Source organism: Anolis carolinensis, chromosome 6 (genome assembly GCF_035594765.1).
Source record: "Anolis carolinensis isolate JA03-04 chromosome 6, rAnoCar3.1.pri, whole genome shotgun sequence".
Classification (NCBI taxonomy): Eukaryota; Metazoa; Chordata; class Lepidosauria; order Squamata; family Dactyloidae; genus Anolis; species Anolis carolinensis.
The window spans coordinates 36,480,975-36,504,511 of NC_085846.1; the positions used below are offsets into that span (position 1 = coordinate 36,480,975).

Below are 23,537 nucleotides of genomic sequence, written 5' to 3' on the forward strand. Positions count from 1 at the left end.
AGATGTTTGCTTACCTATCTAAACTGAGTGTGTCGAAGTGAGTGGATAAGTCTGGCTCAGTAGCAAGTAAGGTGGACAGTTCATCCTTCAACTTTGCTGTGCTCTTTTCCCAGAAACTAGAAGGTTGGGTGTGGGACCATTCTCTTTCTTCTTGGGTTGGTTGCTCTGATGTTTCCAGGAGTGTCTCAGTCCAACCCCTACTCTGTTTGTGTAGGTCTTCAGAAATGCTGTCTTCAGCTTGCTCAAATGGGGATTTACTGCCTTCTTCACCCTGCAGGTATGGATCTTGAGATTTGATCTCCTCAATCTCCTCACTGATGTCTTTGGATCTCCTCTTCTCTTCGGACTGCTCACTGTGAAGGAAGAAAAAACATGAATGTGGCCATAGATAGTGGCATCATAGGCTTGGTGTCACCCAATGTGTTACTCACAGTACCACCTCCATGAACCTCATTTCATACCAGACCATATCAGAGTATTGTAGCTAAAAAGCAGAAAACTGACAAAATCAGTGACTATATATAACAAGTTACAATGAAAACAAATAACAGTGTGTGCTGTAGGACATATACCCAAAACCATATGATTTTAACTGTCATGTATTAAATGTGTTTTTAAAATGTGTCCTGATTATTTATTTTATATTTTTAAATTATTCACTTCTAATTTGAGTGGTTTTATAAGTATATTCTGATGCCCTTTATATTATTGTTTATTATTTGAAGTGCTTTATTATGTGATGTTTTATAGGCATTGATTGTTTGCTAATCTTTTTGTTGTACACTACCCTGAGTCCCTTTTGAGAGATAGGCCAGTACAGAAATAAAGTGTTGTTGTTGTTGTTGAAATTCACTCCCGAAAGAGTTATCACAAGGAAAAGGTATCTGAACTGAAGCTTTATCATCAATCTTTGTTTCCACAACAAGCCAAACTTTTCAAAATTCAATTATACCAGGGACAAAAAGTGAGATGAAATCTTATGAACAGGGGCACAGACAGCAAAACAAATAACACAGAGGTATTAACCCTTCCCTATGATATCCAAAGATATAGATATAGACATAGATATAGATAGATAGTTTGTTGTTAAGATAGATAGATAGGTTTTTGCTTTATATGCTATTGGTTTTACTTTCTGTATTGTATCGTGCATTTATATTATGCATTGCTTTAGGCACTTTTTGTCATATGTAAGCCATCCGAGTCCCTTCAGGGAGATGGAGGCAGGGTATGTGTATATATATATACAGTAGAGTCTCACTTATCCAACATAAACGGGCCGGCAGAATATTGGATAAACGAATATGTTGGATAATAAGGAGAGATTAAGGAGAAGCCTATTAAACATCAAATTAGGTTATGATTTTACAAATTAAGCACCAAAACATCATGTTATACAACAAATTTGACAGAAAAAGTAGTTCAGTATGCAGTAATGCTATGTAGGAATTACTGTATTTATGAATTTAGCACCAAAATATCATGATGTATTGAAAACATTGACTACAAAAATGCGTTGGATAATCCAGAACGTTGGATAAGTGACTCTTGGATAAATGAGACTCTACTGTATATATATATATATATATATAGAGAGAGAGAGAGAGAGAGAGAGAGAGAGTTACACTTAAAAATGTACCTGTTTTGACTTACAAACAAATTTAGCTTAAGAGCAAACCTACAGAACCTATCTTGTTCGTAACTTGGGGACTGCCTGTATTCCCTTACCTGAAATGTATGGGACTGGAAGTGTTTTGTATTTTGTTCAGATTTTAGAATACCTCGTTATGTATAAGCAAATATTCCAAAATGTAAAAAATTCAAAATCTGGAATACTTCTGGTACAAACATTTCAGATAAGGGATACTCAATCTATATCATAAATAAAGAACATGTATACTTGGGCTTAGGAATGTGGAAGTGTCAATTCAGACTAGAAAAAAAGATTTTGAACAGTAAAAATTGCTCAACATGCTGTAAAAACGTCAGAACCTATATAGCCCTTAAAACAGTAATGGACAAAATACAAACCTCTAATCTGAGTTGGACATAGGACTCCGACTCCTAGACTTCCTCACTGTTGACGATACTGGGGAGGCTTAATGAGACCTACAGCCCAATAATATCTGGAGGGATGTATTCTGACTTTAAAAAGACAACATTGTTTCTGTCTACTCCACAAGAAATAGGATCAGATTATGTACCTGGTAACTTTCTTGAGTGGATTCTCCATCCTCTTTCTGGTAAGTAAGGTTTTGCTTGTTTTCACATCAGTAGAGATATCTAGTAAAGCCTTTAAAAAGAAACAAAAACTAAGCCGCTATGGAAAAGTAAAAAGTACCTCCCACTCCAGTTGGACAAGGAAGCAGAAGTCACTTTCCACTTCTGAATGTTATTTAGCATAGTTGCCATTTAACAGAAATACTTAGGGCAAAGAGAAATACATACAGAAAATGTCGTTCTTCACCAATTCCTGCTGCCAGTTGCTTGCTGAGAAGATGCAGAGATTTGTGAACTGCCTGGCAATATCTGAGAACTCAAACAGAAAAACAAAGGTGTAGCACAGCCAAGGCAATAAATGTGAGTGAAAAGGAGGTCTTGGATTTCTGGTCTTCTTCAGGCACCATGAAAAGATCTCAGGTTTGGTGCCTAGCAGGGTGATAGGAGGGGCCAGAAAGTTTGGCTCTCTGGAGATGGACAACGCAGCCCTCCTTGGCAGCAGGTTCTCTCCCACTACCTTGCATTCAACTGTTGCATAGAGAAGTTCCAATCTAATGATGTCATAGAGTAGAGGTGATCCATACGGTATTAAAAAAATCCACATCCTCTGTTAAGTAGGAAAAAGGGGTCTTACAAAAAAAAAACCCCACCACTTTTTCAAAACTCCCAATTTTTTTTTGCATAGCACCATTTTTCCAAACCCCCAGGAATGGAAATAGACTTGTATTATTCATAGAAACAATTTTTCTCAAAAACCAATTTTCATCAGAAATTGAGTTTATTTCTAACCCTGGGCGTTGGGGGGAAGAATCATTTTTTCAGAATTACATTTTTTAAAAAATCTCTGTTTTCTTGAAGAACTTCACTTTTCCTAACCCTGGGTGTTGAAATAGACTCGTATTTTTCACAGAAATACATTTTAGTCAAAAACACATTTTGATCAAAATTTCTGATTTTTCTGACTCAAGAGTTTAGGGGGAAAATCATTTTATCAAAACTCAATTTCTGTGAAGAACCATACTTTTTCTAACCCCCAGGTATTTTAAGCAGAAACCAATTTTAGCCAAAAACACAATTTTGTCCAAAATTCTGATTTTTTGAACCCTAGAGGTTGGGAAAAAAAACATTTTTTCAAAGCTCGGTATATCATCCAAAAACTCAATTTCCTTGAATAACTCCATGTGTCCTAACTCTCAGGGCTTGAAATATACTAATATTTTAAATGGAAACCCATTTTAATTAAAAACCCATTTTCATCCAAAATTCCTATTTTTCTGACTCTGGAGATTGGGAAAAATGCTTTTTTCCAAAACTCTCTTTTTTTTTTTCAAAAACTCAATTTCCTTGTATAACTTCACTGTTCCTAACCCCCAGGGGTTGAAATAGACAGATATTTAAACAGAAACTCATTTTGTCAAAATTTCTGATTTTTTTTTCAAAAACAAAAATTAGAAATAAAAAAGTTGAATTGCCTGACCTGTGTAGCTAATTAAAACAGTTGCTAAAACAATAGTGTGTGCCTTTCATCTTCTAATTGTGCTGTCTTTTGGAGAGGCTATAACCTCACACACTCCCCATAAAGGTAATCTGCGGGTCTAGCAGCGTCTCCTGGACAGCTCAGCTTCTACTTATTAAGGAGTTTGCCTATCTGCCCTGGCTATTAATTGAGCCGAGCTGATCTTCTTGACCCTGGGAGGGTTCTCTGGAAGATACTAATTCATAGCAAGTCGGGAACAGAGAAATTCCCTGATCGGTCATGCCGCCATCTTAAACCCACCCCTTTTTTTCCCCAAAAACACAATTTTCCTGGACAACTTCACCTTTCCAAACCCTGTGGGTTGATATAGGCTTGTATTTTTCAAAGAAATCGGTTTTCCTCAAAAACAATTTAATCAACATTTTGAATTGTTTTTCTCAATCTGGAGTTTTCAAAACTCTCAATCTTTTTTAAAAAGCATTTTTTTTGCACAGCTGCACTTTTCCTAACCCCAGGGCTTGACATAAACCTGTATTTTTAACAGAAGTCGTTTTTTTCTCAAAATTTATTTTGACCAAAAATTCAGGGTTTTTTGGGGAGAAAAAAAATCATTTTTTCAAAACTTGTTTTTTCAGAAATATAGCTTTCTTGCATAACTCCACTTTTCCTAACCCCTGGGAGCTGAAACTTTTGAACCTGAACTTTTAACAGAAACCAATCTTTCTCAAAAAACCAATTTTTATTAAAAATGAGTTTTTTTCCTCATTCCTGAAAACTGCAATCAAGGAACCAGAACAATGTCTATTGAAACTGCATAACTCAGCTGAGCTGAAGGCCAGAGCTTCAAAACATTGTTTGCTGGTAGTCTTCCAAGAGTCTTTCTGAAAAAAAATTCTCAGCGATTTCAGGAAAAGGTTCCATTGAGCAAGTTTTCTTCATTTGAACAAGCATTTTGTACATTTAAAAAAAATTAGAGGAGTCCAGCTCTGTTCTTGTCACCAGTGCCTCTGCACTACCCTTTTCCACAAGGAAACCAGTTTTGAGAGGAGAGAATAGCTGAGGATAGGATTTGGGGAGTAGGAGAGAACAGTTAACAAAGTGTTATGATACTTCATCTCACTTCATGATTTGGGCAGTATTAAATTTACAGGAGCCTCATCCTATATCCAATCTGACCATAGCCCAATGACACAATATTTTTAGCTGTAATTGTGTGTGTGTTTATGTGTTTGTGCCCTTTCTCATCCCCATCCAGTACTTAACACCCCAGTTATAAGGATGAAGACCAAATGCTCTTGTATTTCCAGCCCAACATGCATGTTTGTCAGTAAGCTCACTCCATTGGTGAGACGACTTCTGGTTGTTTGCTGTGCACTACCAACCTTGAGTGAGTCACATTCCCTCAGTTTCAGAGAAAGGCAAAGGCAATCCCCCTCTAATCAACAAATCCCTACGTAATAGGTTTACTTTAGGACACTGGTTTCCTAACCTGTGGTCCATGGACTACGAGTGGTCCCCAAGAACTAAAATATAGTCCGTGGCCGCACTATTACTACACTGTTGCAATGAAAGCAACTGGTTTCACAAAACCTTCTTGTAGTGCCAAGGCAACGGGGATGTTGGGAGGGGAGAGGCTGACTACACAGGAAAGGCATGGCAACAAGCCTCTTGACTGCTGCTTCTCTTCCTCCTCCCTCCCCGAGCGGAGCCGTTCCATATGGCACCTGGAAGCGGGAGCGCCTTGGTGCCTTTATTTTTAGGCCGGTTCCTGGAGTTATTTGGGGAGCTGATTCAGAAAATTGCATTGGATTGACCACATCAACTCTAGATGATTAAATATGGTTTTCTGTGGGTGAGCAGATGGTGACTACTGGATGGCATATGTTCTGTACAAGAAACTAGAGCTGATGTGGTCTAACCAATGCAATTTTCTGAATCAGCACCCCAGATAATCAAACTGAATGTAAAGTTGACCAAACACTCATTTGTAACCCTTTTGGCACTAATGTTGGAGAGTACTCCCTGGTCAAAGTGGTCCTTTGTCAAAAAAAAAAAGTTGGGAGCCACTGCTTTAGGGTCACCATAAATTGGAAATGACTTGCCTTCTGCCTGCAGCCTTCCCAGTCAATATTGAGGTTTCACATATGAGTAACAGTTCACCCTTTGGAGGAAGTTTGAACTAGTGACCCTATTGCTGGACCAGTTGTAAGATGCTTCAATCAGCTTGGTCAACAGTCAAGAACTGTTTACTTGCCACCAATGGAGGACCCCAAATTAGGAAACTGGGGCTAGTAGTCAAATAAGTATCACCTGCTGATTTGTGGGTCCCAGCAGCCCCTTCATTGAACCCTGGACTTGTTTTTAAGGCATGGGGATTCAACACTGACAAGAAGGCTATTCTATAACTGACTTTGAAAATTTGTCTCTATCCCCCTTCACCATGAAACCCCAAAACTAAAATAGTATGTGTGGGGTGGGGTGGGGAGAGGCTGAAGCACCTTTGATTTGTATCGTTTGATGCATAATGAATTGGGAACTGTATATATTCTATTTATAATTCAGAGGGAAGATTCAGATCATGGTTCTATCTAAATGCAAAGTATAAATATATGCTAAGGTTTTGCAGGTGATACTGAGTAAAAAAAACTATTTGTGGCCAACAATGGGACACAGAATGGTAAAGTTGTGCAATCCAGTGGGACTCATACTGCCCATCAGATGTTACTGGGTTGCAATTCCAAGCAGTCTCTGCCAATATAGTCAATAGTGAGGAATGGTGGGAGTAGTAGTACAATGTTACATAGTTAACTATTACACCATAGAAAGGTGGAAAATAATTTTTAGAATACCAGGAGTTTGGCATTTTCCCCTGTGTCATGGGCCATGTACTGTGCAATTTTGCTTTCCCCAACTTTTTGGTTCAATGGACTCAAAAAGTACATCAGGGGTATCAATATTCTTGGGCCAAGCTTTGTGTGTTTATTTTGTGTTGGAATTCAATGCATTTCATGGAAGAGCCACAACCGCAAGAGAATAAATAGGCAGAGTTTTAAACAAAAACATTTTGTAAGCACACAGGTCTGTCGGATTTTAATCAAGTCTGCCAATGAGTCCTTTGCAATGAGCCAAAATCTACCCCAAAACAGTATCATTTTCCTCTTCTACAGTGACTCCAGTTTCAGCTTCTGGAAGAAATGACCCCATCTCTTAGTATTTCCCATTTGGGGAAGATGCCCCAGCTGATAATCAGTATAAGAAAAAACAGTGCAGGTTGGTGGTATGTTGCTGGGGGAGCAATGAGAAATACGCAGGGATTCATCTGTACTAGACAGAGGGGAGCAACTATAGCTAGTTGGGATAAATTATAGTTAGAAAACCTCACAAGCAGTTATTTCAGCTGGAAAGAAAAATGTCTTGTGGGTGTTAGTTGTCTTGGCTGGAGGGATCCACTTTCGATTGTGATTTTTGCACCTCTGTGACATCTTCCGTTTCGTGTTTCTCTTCAATAACATCCAACTGAGAGTTTGATCTCTCTGTAATGACCTGGCTTTCCTTTCTCCCTTCTATTTTACTTTTGCTGCTTTGGCGACGGATGTCTGACTGTGACTTTTTCATGTCTGTGATGCCATTCTCCAGCTTCTTAGATTCACTTTTCTGTGGTTGAGTGATATTTTCATCTGAACCTGGCAGTGCCAAGAAGGGAAAGAGCGACGCAGTGCTCGATGCGTCCTCATCGAAATAACTTTGGTAGTTTTTCCTCCATCTCGTGTCAACATTGATAAGCCCGGCCACATCGTGGAAAGGCTTCCTTTGCATAAAGGAACATTCATCTTCAAGATCTGTCAGGAAAAGCAACAAGATCCTGGTCAGAGATTATGTAGACCAGTATCATATTCCACACAGCAAGAAATGATATGCACTAAATGGATTATTTGAAAATAGGAACAGAGGTTGGAGATATAAACCACATGTCAAACTCAAGGCCCGCAGGCTGAATGTGGCCTGTCATGTCATTGTATATGGCTCTCCAGATGAAAATTTTCATATTACTCATCATTAGACATTATGACTACATCTGATGGGAATTCTGGTACAGTAACATTTGGAGGGCTGCAGTTTGTTCTGTTCAGTCAGGATAATGGAGTTTGAATTTAGATACAAGGCCTGTGGATATGCTATCTGTCTTTAAAATTTCCTTTAAACTTCCCCAACCTTAGAGCCATGGGAGTTGTTAGGTTATAATTCCCAGTCTACATGGCAGATATTCAAAAGTGATAGTTGTCATTCAGTAATGACAAACTGGGTAAAAACTAAACAACACTAACCACTGTGTAAGAAAAATCATAACTAGCCTTGTGTACCCACAGATTCTCCATTCATGGGTTCAATTGCCCTTTCAAGGCAACCATACAGCTGATGTGGACCTCAATGAAAATGAGTGTGAATTCCCTGGTATAAACCAATACATGAATGAAATGACAGTTCCAGCCAAACTGAAATTATTTTTGATGTTGTGTGCCTTCAAGTCATTTCTGACTTATGGTGACCCTATCACAGGGGTTTCTTAAGTGTTGGGAGAAAGGTGGGATAAAAATAAAATCTAACAAATAAATTGGTAAATAAATAAGATTTATTCAGAAAATGTTTGCCATCGCCTTCTTCTGAGGGAGTGTTATTTGTCTAAGGTAACCCAGTGGGTTTCAGGGCTGAGCAAGGATTCAAATTGTCATTCCCAGTGTAATAGTATTACTCTGATAGTATTACAACACTATATCTACATCCTTCACTCTTCCCTTCCTCAGAGTTTCTTTCTGTTCTTGCAGTGAAAATGGCTGTTTGTATCCTCCCAAAACAGCAAAGTGGGTTAAAAGTTTGAAGAGTAGCTAACACTTCAATGCCTACTTGGATGTTTACTTTAAACAGTCTCTCTGAAACAGGCATTACAGTTCAGGATTTGTCTAAAATGCATTCACACTGAGGCCCCTTCTACACTGCCATATAATTTAGATTATCAAAGCAGATAATCCATTTTCTGCTTTAAACTGGATTATCTGAATCTATGCTGCTATATAATCCAGTTCAAAGCAGATAATCTGGATTTTATATGGCAGTGTAGAAGAGCCTCAGACTTAGAAAGTCCCAGCCAGATACAGCCATGTGCATCTGGTCTGGTTAGCAAATACTGGGCAACTCACCTTCGTCTCCAAGACTTGTCTGCAGGTCTCGTGCAGCCAACAGGAATTCTGAAAGGTTCACCTTCTTATTCTCTGTATACAAAGAAAAAGGAACACTTGCATCTGAAACTCTGGTGTCTAACAGACTTTAGCAGTTCCCAGTTCGTTTCTGGCAACAATTCAACATACTAGTTTTGGATTTTAAAACATTGCTCATTGAAATTTAAAAATTAAGTATTAGGAGATTTTTTAAAATTTGAATTTAAGAAATGCTATAATATTTTAATACAGGCAGTCCCCAAGTTACAGACATCCAACTTACATACAACTCAAAATTAAGAACAAGGATGAGACAACAGGAAGTGAGAAGGGAAATTTACTCCTGAAAGAGTTATCATGGGGGAAAGAGGTGTCTACTGAAGCTTTACCACCAATCCTTGTTTCCACGAGTCAATTTTTTCAAAATCCAATTATCATAGGGACAGAAAGTGAGGTGAAATATTCAGGGCTGAGACAGCAAAACAGGGGTTTTAACCCTTCTCTATGTTATTCAACTTACGAACAAACCTACAGAACTTATCTTGTTTGTAACTGCAGAGGAATTGCAGTCGGACACAAAATGTAGTCAAACATTATAGTTTGTTGGCTAGGTTTTCCAAGGCAATAGGAAACCAAATAATGTAATAATTCCTATCAGGTATTCCACTGATTGAAAGGTCGATAGTTCAAATCCGGTGAGTGGGGTGAGCTCCCGCTGTTAACCCCAGCTTCCGCCAACCTAGCAGTTTAAAAACATGCAAATGTGAGTAGATCAATACTGGTAGGTACTTCTCCAGTCGGAAGGTAACGGCGCTCCATGCAGTTCATGCCGGCCACATGACCTTGGAGGTGTCTATGGACAACGCCGGCTCTTCAGCTTAGAAATGGAGATGAGCTCCAATTCCCAGACACGACTAGACTTAATGTCAAGGGAAAACCTTTACCTTTAACTATTCCACAAACTTTCCAGACTAATGCCACACATTTTCTGAGCCACATAACCTGATCGGTTTTGTTCAACATCTTTATTAATGACTTAGACGAAGGGTTAGAAGGCACAATCATCAAGTTTGCAGACAACACCAAACTGGGAGGGATAGCTAACACTCCAGAAGACAGGAGCAGAATTCAAAATGATCTTGACAGACTAGAGAGATGGGCCGAAACTAACAAAATGAAGTTCAACAGGGAAAAATGCAAGATACTTCACTTCGGCAGAAAAAATGGAAATCAAAGATACAGAATGGGGGACGCCTGGCTTGACAGCAGTGTGTGCGAAAAAGACCTTGGAGTCCTCGTGGACAACAAGTTAAACATGAGCCAACAATATGATGCGGCAGCTAAAAAAGCCAACGGGATTTTGGCCTGCATAAATAGGGGTATAGTGTCTAGATCCAAGGAAGTCATGCTCCCCCTCTATTCTGCCTTGGTCAGACCACACCTGGAATACCGTGTCCAATTTTGGGCACCGCAGTTGAAGGGAAATGTTGACAAGCTGGAAAGCGTCCAGAGGAGGGCAACTAAAATGATTAAGGGCCTGGAGAACAAGCCCTATGAGGAGCGTCTTAAAGATCTGGGCATATTTAGCCTGCAGAAGAGAAGGCTGAGAGGAGACATGATAGCCATGTACAAATACGTGAAGGGAAGTCATAGGGAGGAGGGAGCAAGCTTGTTTTCTGCTGCCCTGCAGTCTAGGACGCGGAACAATGGCTTCAAACTACAGGAAAGGAGATTCCACCTGAACATCAGGAAGAACTTCCTCACTGTGAGAGCTGTTCGACAGTGGAACTTTCTGCCCCGGACTGTGGTGGAGGCTCCTTCTTTGGAGGCTTTTAAGCAGAGGCTGGATGGCCATCTGTCGGGGGTGCTTTGAATGCAATTTCCTGCTTCTTGGCAGGGGGTTGGACTGGATGGCCCATGAGGTCTCTTCCAACTCTGCTATTCTAAGATTCTATGATTCTATGATCTCTTCTTGGTATACATCAATATACTCACTGTCAAGATGAATGCGGTCCAGTGCCTGTTGTATTTCTTCAGGACTCATATAGACCTCCAAGTCTGTCAGGACTGACCTCAATTCACCGACAGCTACTGTACCAGTCTTTACTTGCCTGAATGCCCGAAGTGTGTTCTGAAAAGCTTGAAGGCACATAGAAGAAAAAAGACAACAACTTCTGTAATTATCTCACTGAATGAATAGGCCTTTTTTCAAAACAAAAATCATTTCCAGTTTATGACTGTTTTTTTTTTTTAAACTACAAAGTACTACACTACATGATAATCACAGCATGGATGCTATTTGCACAACATTGGAAGAGCAGACAACATTGGAAGAGCAGAAGAAGTTTTTAGAATAAGAGAAATGAGTACATTGACAATGACAAACAAAGAAAAAACACAAAAAATCCTAGTCAAAGACTGGGAACCATTTCTAAATTTGGTAAAAAAAAAGAAAGAAAGAAAGAAAGAAAGAAAGAAAGAAAGAAAGAAAGAAAGAAAGAAAGAAAGAAAGAAAGAAAGAAAGAAAGAAAGAGGGAAAAGGCTTCATAATATAATCTGTCAGAATCTTTGTATGGAACTTATAAATAATAACTATCATGATAGAATGAAGAATGGTAAAATATTGTAATGGGAAGGAAAAACAAAACTCTACCCAAAAATGAGAAGTCGCTACAACTGGATGGGTGGGAGGAGGGAATAGCATAGTTCGTCTCCATCAATATATAGATGTAAAGAAATATTGAATTGGTTTATGTATACATACAAAGGATTCATCCTTGCGGGGGACATTTTGTTATTGATATGTTTAAAATGTTATTTTTCTTGAATAAAAGTTGGCTCCAACAACATAGTCCCCCCCCCCCCCCCAATGAACTTCAAACTCATAAAACAACAATTTTGTTGGGATGGCTGAAGTTCATATATCTAAGAACCGGTAGGTTGGTGAAAGTTGTTCTTAAAACATTGGATCCCATAGGACAACCTGTTCAGTTATGTTTTCTTGGCAATCTGCATCTCTCCTCTTTTTTTGTTCCATCTATCCTCTTACCAAGATTTACACTGTTCATGTTCCTTCAAATGCCTTACTGATTAAAGATTAATAAGGAGTCGTGCAATGTACAAGAAACATGATCTTTGAAGATCATTGGCACAACACCTGTTTTTGCTCATTTAACTCAAAGAAACTTCCTTCTGAGAAGATTTTTTAAAAGACATTCTAACATTAATTAAACCTATTGTAGCATAGAATTCAGCATTCAATAGAAATTCCAATTAGAAGGGAATCTGAGGAGTTATCAACTGATTAATTAGGTATTTCCAATATGTAGAATTTTTTTTATCATGTCAGAAGTGACTTGAGAACATTCTGCAAATTGCTTCTGGTGTGAGAGAATTGGCTGTCTATAGAGACATTGCCCAGAAGACGCTTGGATGTGTTATCATCATGCTGGGAGGCTTCTCTCATGTCCCCGAAAACTAGAATTGACAGATGGGAGCTCACCCCTACTTGCAGATTCAAACTGGCAACCTTCAGGTCAGCAACCCAGCCCTCAGGTCAGCAGTCCTGCCAGAACAGAACAGTGACTCATTGCGTCACTGCAGCTGTAGAATGGAAGCAGTAGATAAGCAGGAGCAAGCATGGTTTGTTATTACTGTCCCTGGTCCTAGCTGTTTTGAGTCCCTAATTGTAATGTTTTTAAGGTCAATTTGCAAAATATCAAAGGCATTAAAATGTGAGCATCCCTTATCCAGAATTCCAAAATCCAAAGTACTCAAAATTGTCCACATGAGAGACAGAGAGCCCTATATCCCAGGACCTGATCCCAGGTTTTCTGCTTTAAACAAGATTATATGAGTCTGCACTACCAGACAATCATAAACAAAAAACTTGGAATCAGATCCTGGGATATAGGGCCTGTCTGGAAGAGCCCTTAGACTGTGACATCTTTGCTCATTGTTGATTCAATGTATACAAACTTTGCTTCATGCACAAAAGTATTAAAATTATATATATATAATTCCCTTTAGGCTGTGCATATAAAGTATATATAGAACAGAAATGAATTCCATACCATCTATTTCAGCAAATGGTGAAGTTCTATTCACTGCTTCCAAGAACTCAAAAAAATTGAGAGTCCCAAATTCTGTAAGGACGAAAAATGTGGAATATCAATAAGGCTGAGATGTGGGGAAAATGTCCCAGGCTACACACCTCTTCTGATAATTCTGTTCAAGATGTATAAGTTACAGGTTAACTCAGTTCAAAGAGCTCAATTCAGCATCTCTGTTCTCAGATTTCACCACATTCTAATTTTGGGATTTTTGAACAAAGGATTTCAATATTGTACTTTTCTCTTTTGGGAGAGAAGGGAATGCTTTTCAGTTTTGACCGTGATGGTATTTGTGTGGAAGTTCAGATATGAGTGGTATGAGTTCAGTTTTTTGTCTTCAATGTTTGGATGTTGCAAACCAGAAAATTTCAAACAGTGAGATCTTTAGATTTTGAAATTATATATCGTTCGATTACAAATAGTTCAATGCATACAATATGGAATAATAATAATAATATGATACAGTACCAGTACTACAGTTTATCACAGTATCATCCTGACTAACAAAGGTAAAACTTGAGATGGAGATGCTGATATTCCTCCTGGTATTTTTGAATTTTTTGTAGTACTTCTATTATTTTTTTTTAACCATCCATTTAAAATCAACAACAATGAAATTTCTATAATAAACTGGCCTTCACCTGGGCTTCACAGTATAAACACAGGTTTGGATTTCTGGTCCTGTAAGTGAGCCTCCAAAGCAAGTGTTTCTACCTCATCTAGCTTCAAATGGTACCTCTGCTCTATTATAACCCACTTTGGATCCAGAGCTTAGATCTGCACTCTTACACATTCAATTTTTCTCTATTAAATCTTTCCTCAGGATTGAGTTTGAATGGAGAAGACCTGTCTGTATGATTTCCCTGATGCCACTGTTATGAGAACATACCAAGTTGCCAAATGATGTGAGAGACACGAAGCAGGTATTCATCTGTGTTCAAATAAGCGATGTAAAAGGAGGACAGTCAATGAAGCACAGACCCAAGCAATTCAAATGATTACTCTTTCTTCCCCCAGTACTTGTGGTTCAAAGATGTTAACTGGTCAGAGCAAAGTGGAGGATCCCATTTGTTAAACATTGAGACAAACTCTTATAAAAAGGAGATTTGTTTGGGTCTATAGCCCTGCTCTCATCTTCGTAAAATGTGAAGTCTTGGCTCTACCTTTTCATCATCATCATCATCATCATCATCATCATCATCATCATCATCATCATCATCATCATCATCTAATTACTTATTAATTGCCCTCCATCCAAGATGCTCTAGGCGATTTACAAGATAAAATTGCAAAGGATAAAAATACATACATATAAATGTTGATAAAATTAACATAGATTAAAAGCTCTAGTAAAGAGCCAGGTCTTGAGTGCTAGGGTAAAAGGCCCTAACTCACGCATGGCTCTCATATAGGGCGGCAAGGCATTCCATAAGGCAGGGGCAGAAATAGAAAAAGCTCTGCATCTGGTCCTTTCCAAATGCACTTCTCTAGGACCCGGTATATAAAGTAAGTCGCATTGAGATGGTCGTCGCGACCTCCGATGATGGGAGAAGGAGAGACGGTCCCTAAGGTACGATGGGCCCTGGCCGTAAAGAATTTTAAAGGTCAGAACTAGCATCTTATATAGACCACGGTAATCAGTTGGAAGCCAATGAAGATGCTGCAGCACGGGTGTTATATGGCATTTCATGGGTGTTCTTGTGAGTAGCCTGGCTGCCACATTCTGAACAATACGGAGCTTTCGGGTCGTGGACATAGGAAGGCCAACATACAGGGCGTTGCAATAGTCCAGCCTAGACGTGACCGTGGCATGGATGACTGATGCCAGAGCCTCATCAGATAGATAAGGTGCCAGTTGCCTCGCTTGTCGTTGATGGAAAAAGGCCTGTTTGCTGGCAGCAGCGCCCTGAGCTTCCATTGTCAGCTGCAAATCCAAAACGACACCGAGGCTCTTAACGGTAGGCGAAGGAGATAGAGCAGCACCATCGAAGGTGGGTAGCAAATGGGTCAGACCAGTCGAGCGGCCATGCCAGAGAATCTCAGTCTTCGCTGGGTTCACCTTCAGTCTACTAGCACGTAGCCAGTTCGACAGAGCCTCCAGACATAAGGTGAAATTGTCTGGTATTGACGTTGCTCCAGGCTCCAAGCGCAGAAGGAGTTGGGTGTCGTCTGCATATTGATAGCAATCTAGGCCGAAACTCCGAGCCAAACTAGCAAGGGGTCTAACGTAGATGTTTTTGCTTTAGGTCCCCCTCTTCATAAGCTTTCCCAATAGTGTAGACATCTCCCTTTGTATTAGTTTTTGGGTGGAACACAAAAAAACCCCTAGAGGCCAGCCTTAGTTGGTTTAGTCCATTTGCCCGTACAGAGTTCTCTTGCTAAACTCCTCTTTTTCTGCAGCACACCTGCAGAAAATCCTAGGCAGAGCCGGCCCTAGGTAATTTTGGGGGGTAGGCAAACCAAATGTTTGAGCCCTGCCCCGAATTTTGTCCCCCCCACCCACACACAAACCAATACCTGAGAGCTGGGGCGGCAGGGACCATTGCTCGCTAAACGGCCGAATGAAGAAAGCCAGGCTCCAGGAAGGTCTAGCTCTTCTAGGAAGACCTTGCGAGGTCTTCCGAAGTCTCGCGAGGTCTCCCAAGAAGAGCCTGGCCTTCCTGGAGCCTGGCCTTCCTCGTTCGGCCGTCTGGTGAGCGATGGTCCCCGCCACCGCCACTACCGCTGCCACCGCTGGGGACCATCGCTCGCCAAATGGCCAAACGAGGAAGACCAGGCTACAGGAAGGCCTAGCGCTTCTAGGGAGACTTCGCAAGGTCTCACGAAGTCTTGCGAGTTCTCGCGAAGTCTCATGAGGTCTCCCAAGAAGAGCCTGGCCTTCCTGGAGCCTGGCCTTCCTTGTTCTGCCGTTTGGCGAGCAATGGTCTCCGTCATCGGCGCCAGCGCCACCAGGGACCATCACTCACCAAAACAGCCGAACGAGGAAGGCCAGGCTCCAGGAAGGCCAGGCAGCGGTATCTGGACAAACACCAGTGCTAAATTTACACGGAGGCGCTGTCGAGGCCTTGACAGCGCCCCCCTTGACGTGCACCCAACACAGCGGCTTAATCCGCTTCCATGTTGGACCGGCCCTGATCCTAGGTAATCCTAGGCCCAAGCAATCCAAAATAGGCATCCTTAGCAGTAAACACTGCATTCAGCCAGTGTTCTTATACTACCAGTCCCAGAGACAACAGAAACCTTTGACCAGCTTAGGCTTCACAAAGAAAGAAAATTGAGATAGCCTTTGAGCTCCAGCTCATGAGCCAATGCTTTGCATCAGAGGCAGAGGACTTTCAGACTCCAGAGAGATGACTGCAACCAGCAAAATCTCCTTTTGTAATGTATTGTTTTAAGCTGTCTTACAACAGTCCCAGGTGGAGTTAACCCTTTATTAATCTTGCATTCAGTAAACTCATTTTGGCTATCTTTTTGCCTTGCCTAAAGTGCCTCACTATGTTAAGGGTCTTGATCTTAACAGAAGGTATACAAATAGCCCCTGAATAAAGCCAGACACTATAGTTTTCCCCAAAGGCTTGGGTGTGCCATCACATGAAGTGAATCCCACTGGATCAGAATTAAGTTCCTTTTTGGACAGTAGCTTCCCAACTCCAACCACCAACATGGCCAGGTGTGGATTCTGGGAACTGTAATTGTACATTATTTTCCCAAAAACTTTAGACCTGACAAGTGTGTACAACTGTTTTTGCCAGCACAGGCATGAAGGAATGAGTTGTCACATACCATCCACATTGACCGACGTGAGAGTCTGATGCATCTCATCACTGGTCACCAGGACCTCTAGTGTGTGAAGGGCTGGACGGAGTTTGCTAACATGAATTCTTCCATATTTGATGTTGCTGAAAACACTGCAGGCCTTAGCAAGACCTGAACATGCATTTCCTAGAAAGCCAAAGTACAAATACATGAGAGTACTACAGCTGAAGCAACCTAGATAAGAAACAAAAGGCAAAGTTCGCTAGGGAAAGAACTGCAGGGTGGGAAGAAGTTGATTAGTTTCATCACGAAAACTTACTTCATTGCATACAGGCAGTCCCCATGTTACAAACATCTGACTTACAAACAACTTATAGTTAAGAATGGGGGTAAGACAACAGAGAGTGAGAGAAATCTACTCCTAGGAAGGGAAATTCACTTCTGAAAAAGTTATCATGGGGGGGGGGGGGGGTTGGTGGTGGAAGAGGCGTCCACAGAAATTTTATCACCCCTGTGGTGTGTATTTTGCTGTATCTGCCCTTTTCAGAAGATTTCACCTCACTTTCTGCCTTTGTGATACAGTAATTGGAAAAAAAGAAAATTTTGACTTGTTGTGGAAACAAGGACTGGTGGCGAAGTTTCTTAACTATGAGTCATTTGTAAATCGGATGGTTGTAACTCAGGGACTGTTTGCATATTTAATATAAGGAAATCTCTAGGTCCCCTAAGTTCCCCACTCCCAGGCATACAAATTTGAATTACCTTCCCAGCAAGATCCCTTCAAGGATCCTGGACCAAGTCCTTTCCAGTTATCATCAGAGACGTTTATGTAGAGATTGTAGGTAACATTGGGCTTCCTGCCAAAACACAGAGAAAAGGTAACTGCTGTTGAATGATTTTTTTTTACTTAATTGAAATTTTTATCCAATCTTGACCTTACTGGTAAGTGTGGCAAGGTACCCACTTCTTAGACTTGAACCCCAAAACTTTGCCACAGCCATCGTCATGTAAGATGCAAAAATACTCACCAGATTAGATGTATAAAAATTAAATTTACTGATCAACACCATATCAAATTCTAATGGGTCTTTCACAACACATACTTCTAACACTATTGTTCCATTTTAACTATTAAACCCTGGAGGAGGTTGTTTGAAGGAGCACTAGAGCTCTCTGAGAATTCCAAATCTCTAAACTGCAAATCTCAGGATTCCACGGGATGTGGGATATAGATGTTCCCTTTAAATCGTTCTTTAATTCCTATTAATCCCACAACAACCCTGTACATTAGGTTTGTGAAAAAATAACAGTGGTTTGAAATCACATGGTGAATTCAATGGCCAAGCAGAGATTTGAACTTAAGTCTCACTGTTCCAAGTCCAGCCCTTTACACATTATTTCCTCATTTTTTTCAGGTCTGCTGTAACAATTTAAAAAAGAATAAGATGAAGGTTGAATCATACTGGAAGGGGGCAATGCAAAAATTAATGTGCTTGATTTGCATAATCAAAATACAAATTACAGTATTCTGAATCATTAGAATAATTTTCATGATTTAATGAGCAAACAGACTCTGAGATCGGAGAAGGTGGAACACGCTAACAGCCAAGAGCCAACATGATCGAGTGGCTTGAATTTTAGACTATAGGTGTTTCAGCACTGTAGAAATAATGCACATTGAGACCACTTGAACTGCCATGGCTCAATGCTATGGATTTTTGGGATTTGTAGTTCGATAAGGCACCAGGATTCTGGCAGAGAAGGTTAAAGACTTTGTAAAAGCACAAATCCCAAGATTCCAGAGCATGGAACCATGGCGACTAAAGTTGCATCAACCTGCATTAATTATACAATGCAGATGCACACTATCACTCTGAAGACCAGAGTTTGAATCCCTGCATGGATACAGAAGTCAATTTGGTGGCCTTGGGCAAACCATAGATTGTGTTGTCAAAGGTTTTCATGGCTGAAATCACTGGGTTGCTCTGAGTTTTCCGGGCTGTATGGCCATAGTCCAGAAGCATTCTCTCCTGACATTTTGCCCACATCTATGGCAGGCATCCTCAAAGGTTGTGAGGTATATGGAGAAACTAAGCAAGGAAGGTTTATAAATCTATGGAATGTCCAAGGTGGGAGAAAGAACTCCTGTCTGTTTGAGCCAAGTGTGAATGTTGCAGTTGGCCACCTTGATTAGCATTGAATGGCCTTTCATCTTCAAAGCCTGACTGCTTCCAGTGGTGACAATTGGAGAAACCATACATTCTCAGCCTCAGGCCCCAACTACACTGTCATATAATCCAGTTTCTGAATCCAGATTGCACTATGTAACAAAATTTGAAAAAAAAAAATCTGCTCCTGGTTTGAAAGTGTTATTCCTGTTTAATTGTGCAGTACTTTCCTCTAAAATTAATTGTTATACTCCAGAAACACTCCTTTTTAATGCTGCCACAAACTATGTTGAATTGGTCGAGACATGATGAAAAACTAGAGCAAAATGTGTTGCAGGATGTCCTGCAACAACAAAGTTTTTGGCAGTTTAATAAACTTTCTCCACGTTGTTATGATAGAACCAATTACGAAATGAAGTTTGTAACCCAGGAACAAAAATTGTGTTATATAGTATCTGCTTTGAGCTGGATTATATGGCAGTGCAGACGCATATAATTCAGTGCAAAGCAGATAAAATGGATCCAGAAACTGGATTTTATGGCCGTGTAGACCCAGCCTCAGAGGAAGGAAAAGCCCATTCTGAACAAATCTTGTCAAGAAATCCCATGATAGTTTAGGGAGTGGGGGGGGGGTATTGCTTATTTAAAGGATAAATTAACATTCTTTTAGGCTTTGGAGAAGTATCTCATTCCTTTTTCTTGCCCCCAAAAGTGTGGCGTGGGACAATCAGTGCGACCAAAGCTACAAGGGCAACCATGGTGAGCTCATTTGCAGCTCCAGGGCTAGAATCCGCCTATATCCCCTCAAAAGTCTGCTTCCTATGGAGCATCACTCTCAATACCTCTTTTCTTCTGGCTTGTTGGAATTTATGAGGCTAAAGTTGGACGACTCTGGCCGCCAGCGTGTACTGTCACTTTTGTCTGCCTTCCCAGGTGGCTTGTTGATGGTAGAAAGGCGGGTCCCAGATGGGCTCACTTTTCCCGGGTTTCCTCCATTCCGACTGGTTGGCTTTCCTGCTTGCTGTCGGAGCAATATCTTGCTCCCAGACCTTCCCTCTCTGCTGGGTCGGCCTTGTTTGACCAGCCTGCTTGACATGGGCCTGGTGCTGTCTTCCCCCTCCCACTGCACGTGTGGACCTTCCTGGTTGCCAGGCAACCGCTAGGACATACGGCACACAGTGATGACATCATATCTGTATGCCACCATCTCTGGCCTTAGGACACAGCCATGTGCTGGGCAGATCTCCTATTGACACCACTACGCTCTGCCACACAAAAATTAAAACCTTCCAGGTCCTTCAGACCAGAAATCTTTAGGCTGGCTTCTACACTGCCATATAATCCAAATGTTCAAAGCAGATAATCCATGGTGTCTACAACACTATGGAGTCTACAACACCATAGATCCAGTTCAAAGCACATAATCTGGATTTTATATGGCAGTCTAGAAGGGGCCTCACACACTTGGCAACCATGAAATCTTTCTCACACATAAATAATAATAATAATAATAATAATAATAATAATAATAATAATAATAATAGGGTGACAGTAGCATTGACGAAAAACAACAGGAAAAACTCAGCCGCTATCAGGACCTCAAGATTGAACTTCAAAGACTCTGGCAGAAACCAGTGCAGGTAGTCCCAGTGGTGATGGGCACACTGGGTGCCGTGCCAAAAGATCTCAGCTGGCATTTGGAAACAATAGACATTGACAAAATTACGATCTGCCAATTGCAAAAGGCCACCCTACTGGGATCTGTGCACATCATCCAAAAATACATCACACAGTCCTAGACACTTGGGAAGTGTTCGATTTGTGATTTTGTGATACGAAATCCAGCATATCTGTCTTGTTTGCTGTGTCATACAATGTCGTTGTGTCAATAATAATAATAGTAATAATAATAATAAGGCCACCCTACTGGGATCTGCACGCATCATCCAAAAATACATCACACAGTCCTAAACACTTGGGAAGTGTTCGACTTGTGATTTTGTGATACGAAATCCAACATGTCTATCTTGTTTGCTATGTCATAATAAAATAATAATAATAATAATAATAATAATAATAATAATAATAATAATAAGCATCATCCGAAAATACATCACACAGTCCTAGACACTTGGGAAGTGTTCGACTTGTGATTTTGTGATACGAAATCCAGCATATCTATCTTGTTTGCTATGTCATAATAAAATAATAATAATAATAATAATAATAATAATAATAATAATAAGCATCATCCGAAAATACATCACACAGTCCTAGACACTTGGGAAGTGTTCGACTTGTGATTTTGTGATACGAAATCCAGCATATCTATCTTGTTTGCTATGTCATAATAAAATAATAATAATAATAATAATAATAATAATAATAAGCATCATCCGAAAATACATCACACAGTCCTAGACACTTGGGAAGTGTTCGACTTGTGATTTTGTGATACGAAATCCAGCATATCTATCTTGTTTGCTTTGTCATACCATGTCGTTGTGATAATAATAATAATAATAATAATAATAATAATAATAATAATACCAGAATGGTTAGCCCACATAGTTGCCTTCTCATTAGCTGAGCTATGCATAAACCCAGCTTCTATTTTCTTAAGTACAGGAGACTCACCGGATGGATCTACACTACTATATAATCTAGATTATCAAAGCAGATAATCCACATTATCTCCTTTGAACTGGATTATTTGAGTCCACACTGCCATATAATCCAATTCAAAGCAGATAATCTGGATTTTATACGGCAATGTAGATAGGGCCTCAGTTAACCAGCACTCAGATAAATGTAGTCTCTTTTTTCTTGAGAGATATTATTAAAATAGACCTAACAAATATTATATTCCATGCTATGCTATAAACTCTGTATTGACTTGATATTAATATTGAAATATAGTACAGACAGTCCCCAAGTTATAAACAATATAGGTTCTGGAAGTTTGTTCTTAATTTGTTTGTGAACAAAAATAAGACCTACCCTGAAAATAAGACCTATCATGATTTTTCAGCATTTCTGAGGATGCTAGAAATATAAGCCCTATTTCAAAAATAAGCCCTAGATATAGTTCATTTAAAAAGTCAATTTGAAAAAAATAAGACTACCCCTGAAAACAAGCTCTAAAACATCTTCTGGAGCAAAAATTAATGTAAGACCCAGTCTTATTTTGGGGAAAACAGGGTATTTGAAGTTTAACTACACACACACACAGAAACGCTTAGATAGCACATGTCTTTTGTTGTCTGTGCCCCTGTTCAGGAGATTTCACCTCGCTTTTTCTCCCTGTAATGATTGGATTTTGAAAAATTTGGTTAGTTGTGGAAACAAGTATTGGTAAGAAAGCCTCAGTGGAGACCCCTTTTCCCCATGATAATTCTTTCAGGAGTGAATTTCTCTTCCTAGGGGTAGATTACTCTCGCTTCCTTTTGTCTCACCATGTTCTTAACTATGAGTCATTTGTAAATCGGATATTTGTAACTCGAGGACTGCCTGTAATCAAAAGTAAATTAAGACTAATAAAGACAAACTTAATTTAATGTAACACAGGTTTACTGGATTATAAAAATAGTTTTGTGAATGCAGTATGCAATTTCAGTTATTTTTTTTATTTTTTTGCCAGTTGCTTGAGAGTTCTGGCCGCTTGAGTTCCGGTTAACTGTTCCCTTTCTGTTAAAAGCTGAAAAGCCTTATTGAGCACTGTGCTGTTGATTGGTTGTGGTAGAAGAACGTGCAATACGTCTAGTCCAGTGGTTTCCAACCTGTGATTTGTGGACCACCAACGGTCCCCAAGGACTAAAATATGGTTTGCGGACTTGCTGTTACTACACTGTTGCAAGGAGAGTGACTGGTCTCACAAAATCCTCTTATAGGCCTGAGGTAACGGGGTTGTCGGGAGGGGAGAGGCTGACTATCCACAAAATATACAACAAGCCTACTGACTGCTGCTTCTCCTCCTCCTCCCTCCACCTGAGCAGAGCCACTCCATGTGATGCCTGGAAGCGGGGGCACCTTAGTGTCTTCGTTTTTAGGCCTGTTCCTGGGTTATTTGGGATGCTAATTCAGAAAATTGCATTGGATAGACCACATCAACTCTATATTATTAAATGTGATTTTCTGTGGGTGAGCAAACGGCAACTACTAGGTAGCATATGTTCTGTATCCGAAACTAGAGCTGATGTGGTCTATTCAATGCAGTTTTCTGAATCAGCACCCCAAATAACCAAACCAAATCTAAAGTTGATCAAAAACCGATTTGTAACCCTTTTGGTATTAATGTTGGAGAACAGTCCCTGGTCAATGTGGTCCCTAGTCAAAAAAAGGTTGGGAATAACTGGTCTAATCTATGGTTCATCTGTTTTCAATTACAGTAGAGTCTCACTTATCCAACACTCACTTATCCAACATTCTGGATTATCCAACGCATTTTTGTACTCAATGTTTTCAATACATCATGATATTTTGGTGCTAAATTCGTAAATACAGTAATTACTACATAGTATTACTGCGCATTGAACTACTTTTTCTGTCAAATTTGTTATATAACATGATGTTTTGGTGCTTAATTTGTAAA

At 40.0% G+C, this 23,537-nt stretch overlaps 2 protein-coding genes across 6 annotated transcripts in view; both read right to left on the reverse strand.

Annotated features, from left to right (window-relative positions):
* The window catches only part of efcab13 (EF-hand calcium binding domain 13), a 119,360-nt gene extending 116,618 nt beyond the window's left edge, over positions 1 to 2,742 (reverse strand). For 2 of the 3 annotated variants that reach the window (XM_062958173.1, XM_062958174.1), the window contains exons 1-3: positions 2,449 to 2,736; positions 2,205 to 2,293; positions 15 to 353 (exon numbers count right to left, since the gene is read on the reverse strand). In XM_062958173.1, the coding sequence (XP_062814243.1) occupies positions 15 to 353; positions 2,205 to 2,233 (368 nt within the window). In that variant the 5' untranslated portion in view covers positions 2,234 to 2,293; positions 2,449 to 2,736. Of the gene's footprint in view, positions 1 to 14; positions 354 to 2,204; positions 2,294 to 2,448 lie in introns of all 3 variants that reach the window. The other variant, XM_062958172.1, reaches the window with a different exon arrangement.
* A 4,015-nt stretch (positions 2,743 to 6,757) lies between these two features.
* Positions 6,758 to 23,537, reverse strand: part of LOC107983003 (uncharacterized) — a 35,246-nt gene continuing 18,466 nt past the window's right edge. For all 3 annotated transcript variants that reach the window (XM_062958176.1, XM_062958177.1, XM_062958178.1), the window contains 6 exons: positions 17,541 to 17,635; positions 16,806 to 16,964; positions 12,984 to 13,055; positions 10,906 to 11,049; positions 8,893 to 8,964; positions 6,758 to 7,536 (listed from right to left, as the gene is read on the reverse strand). In XM_062958176.1, the coding sequence (XP_062814246.1) occupies positions 7,121 to 7,536; positions 8,893 to 8,964; positions 10,906 to 11,049; positions 12,984 to 13,055; positions 16,806 to 16,964; positions 17,541 to 17,635 (958 nt within the window). In that variant the 3' untranslated portion in view covers positions 6,758 to 7,120. The remainder of the gene's footprint in view (positions 7,537 to 8,892; positions 8,965 to 10,905; positions 11,050 to 12,983; positions 13,056 to 16,805; positions 16,965 to 17,540; positions 17,636 to 23,537) is intronic.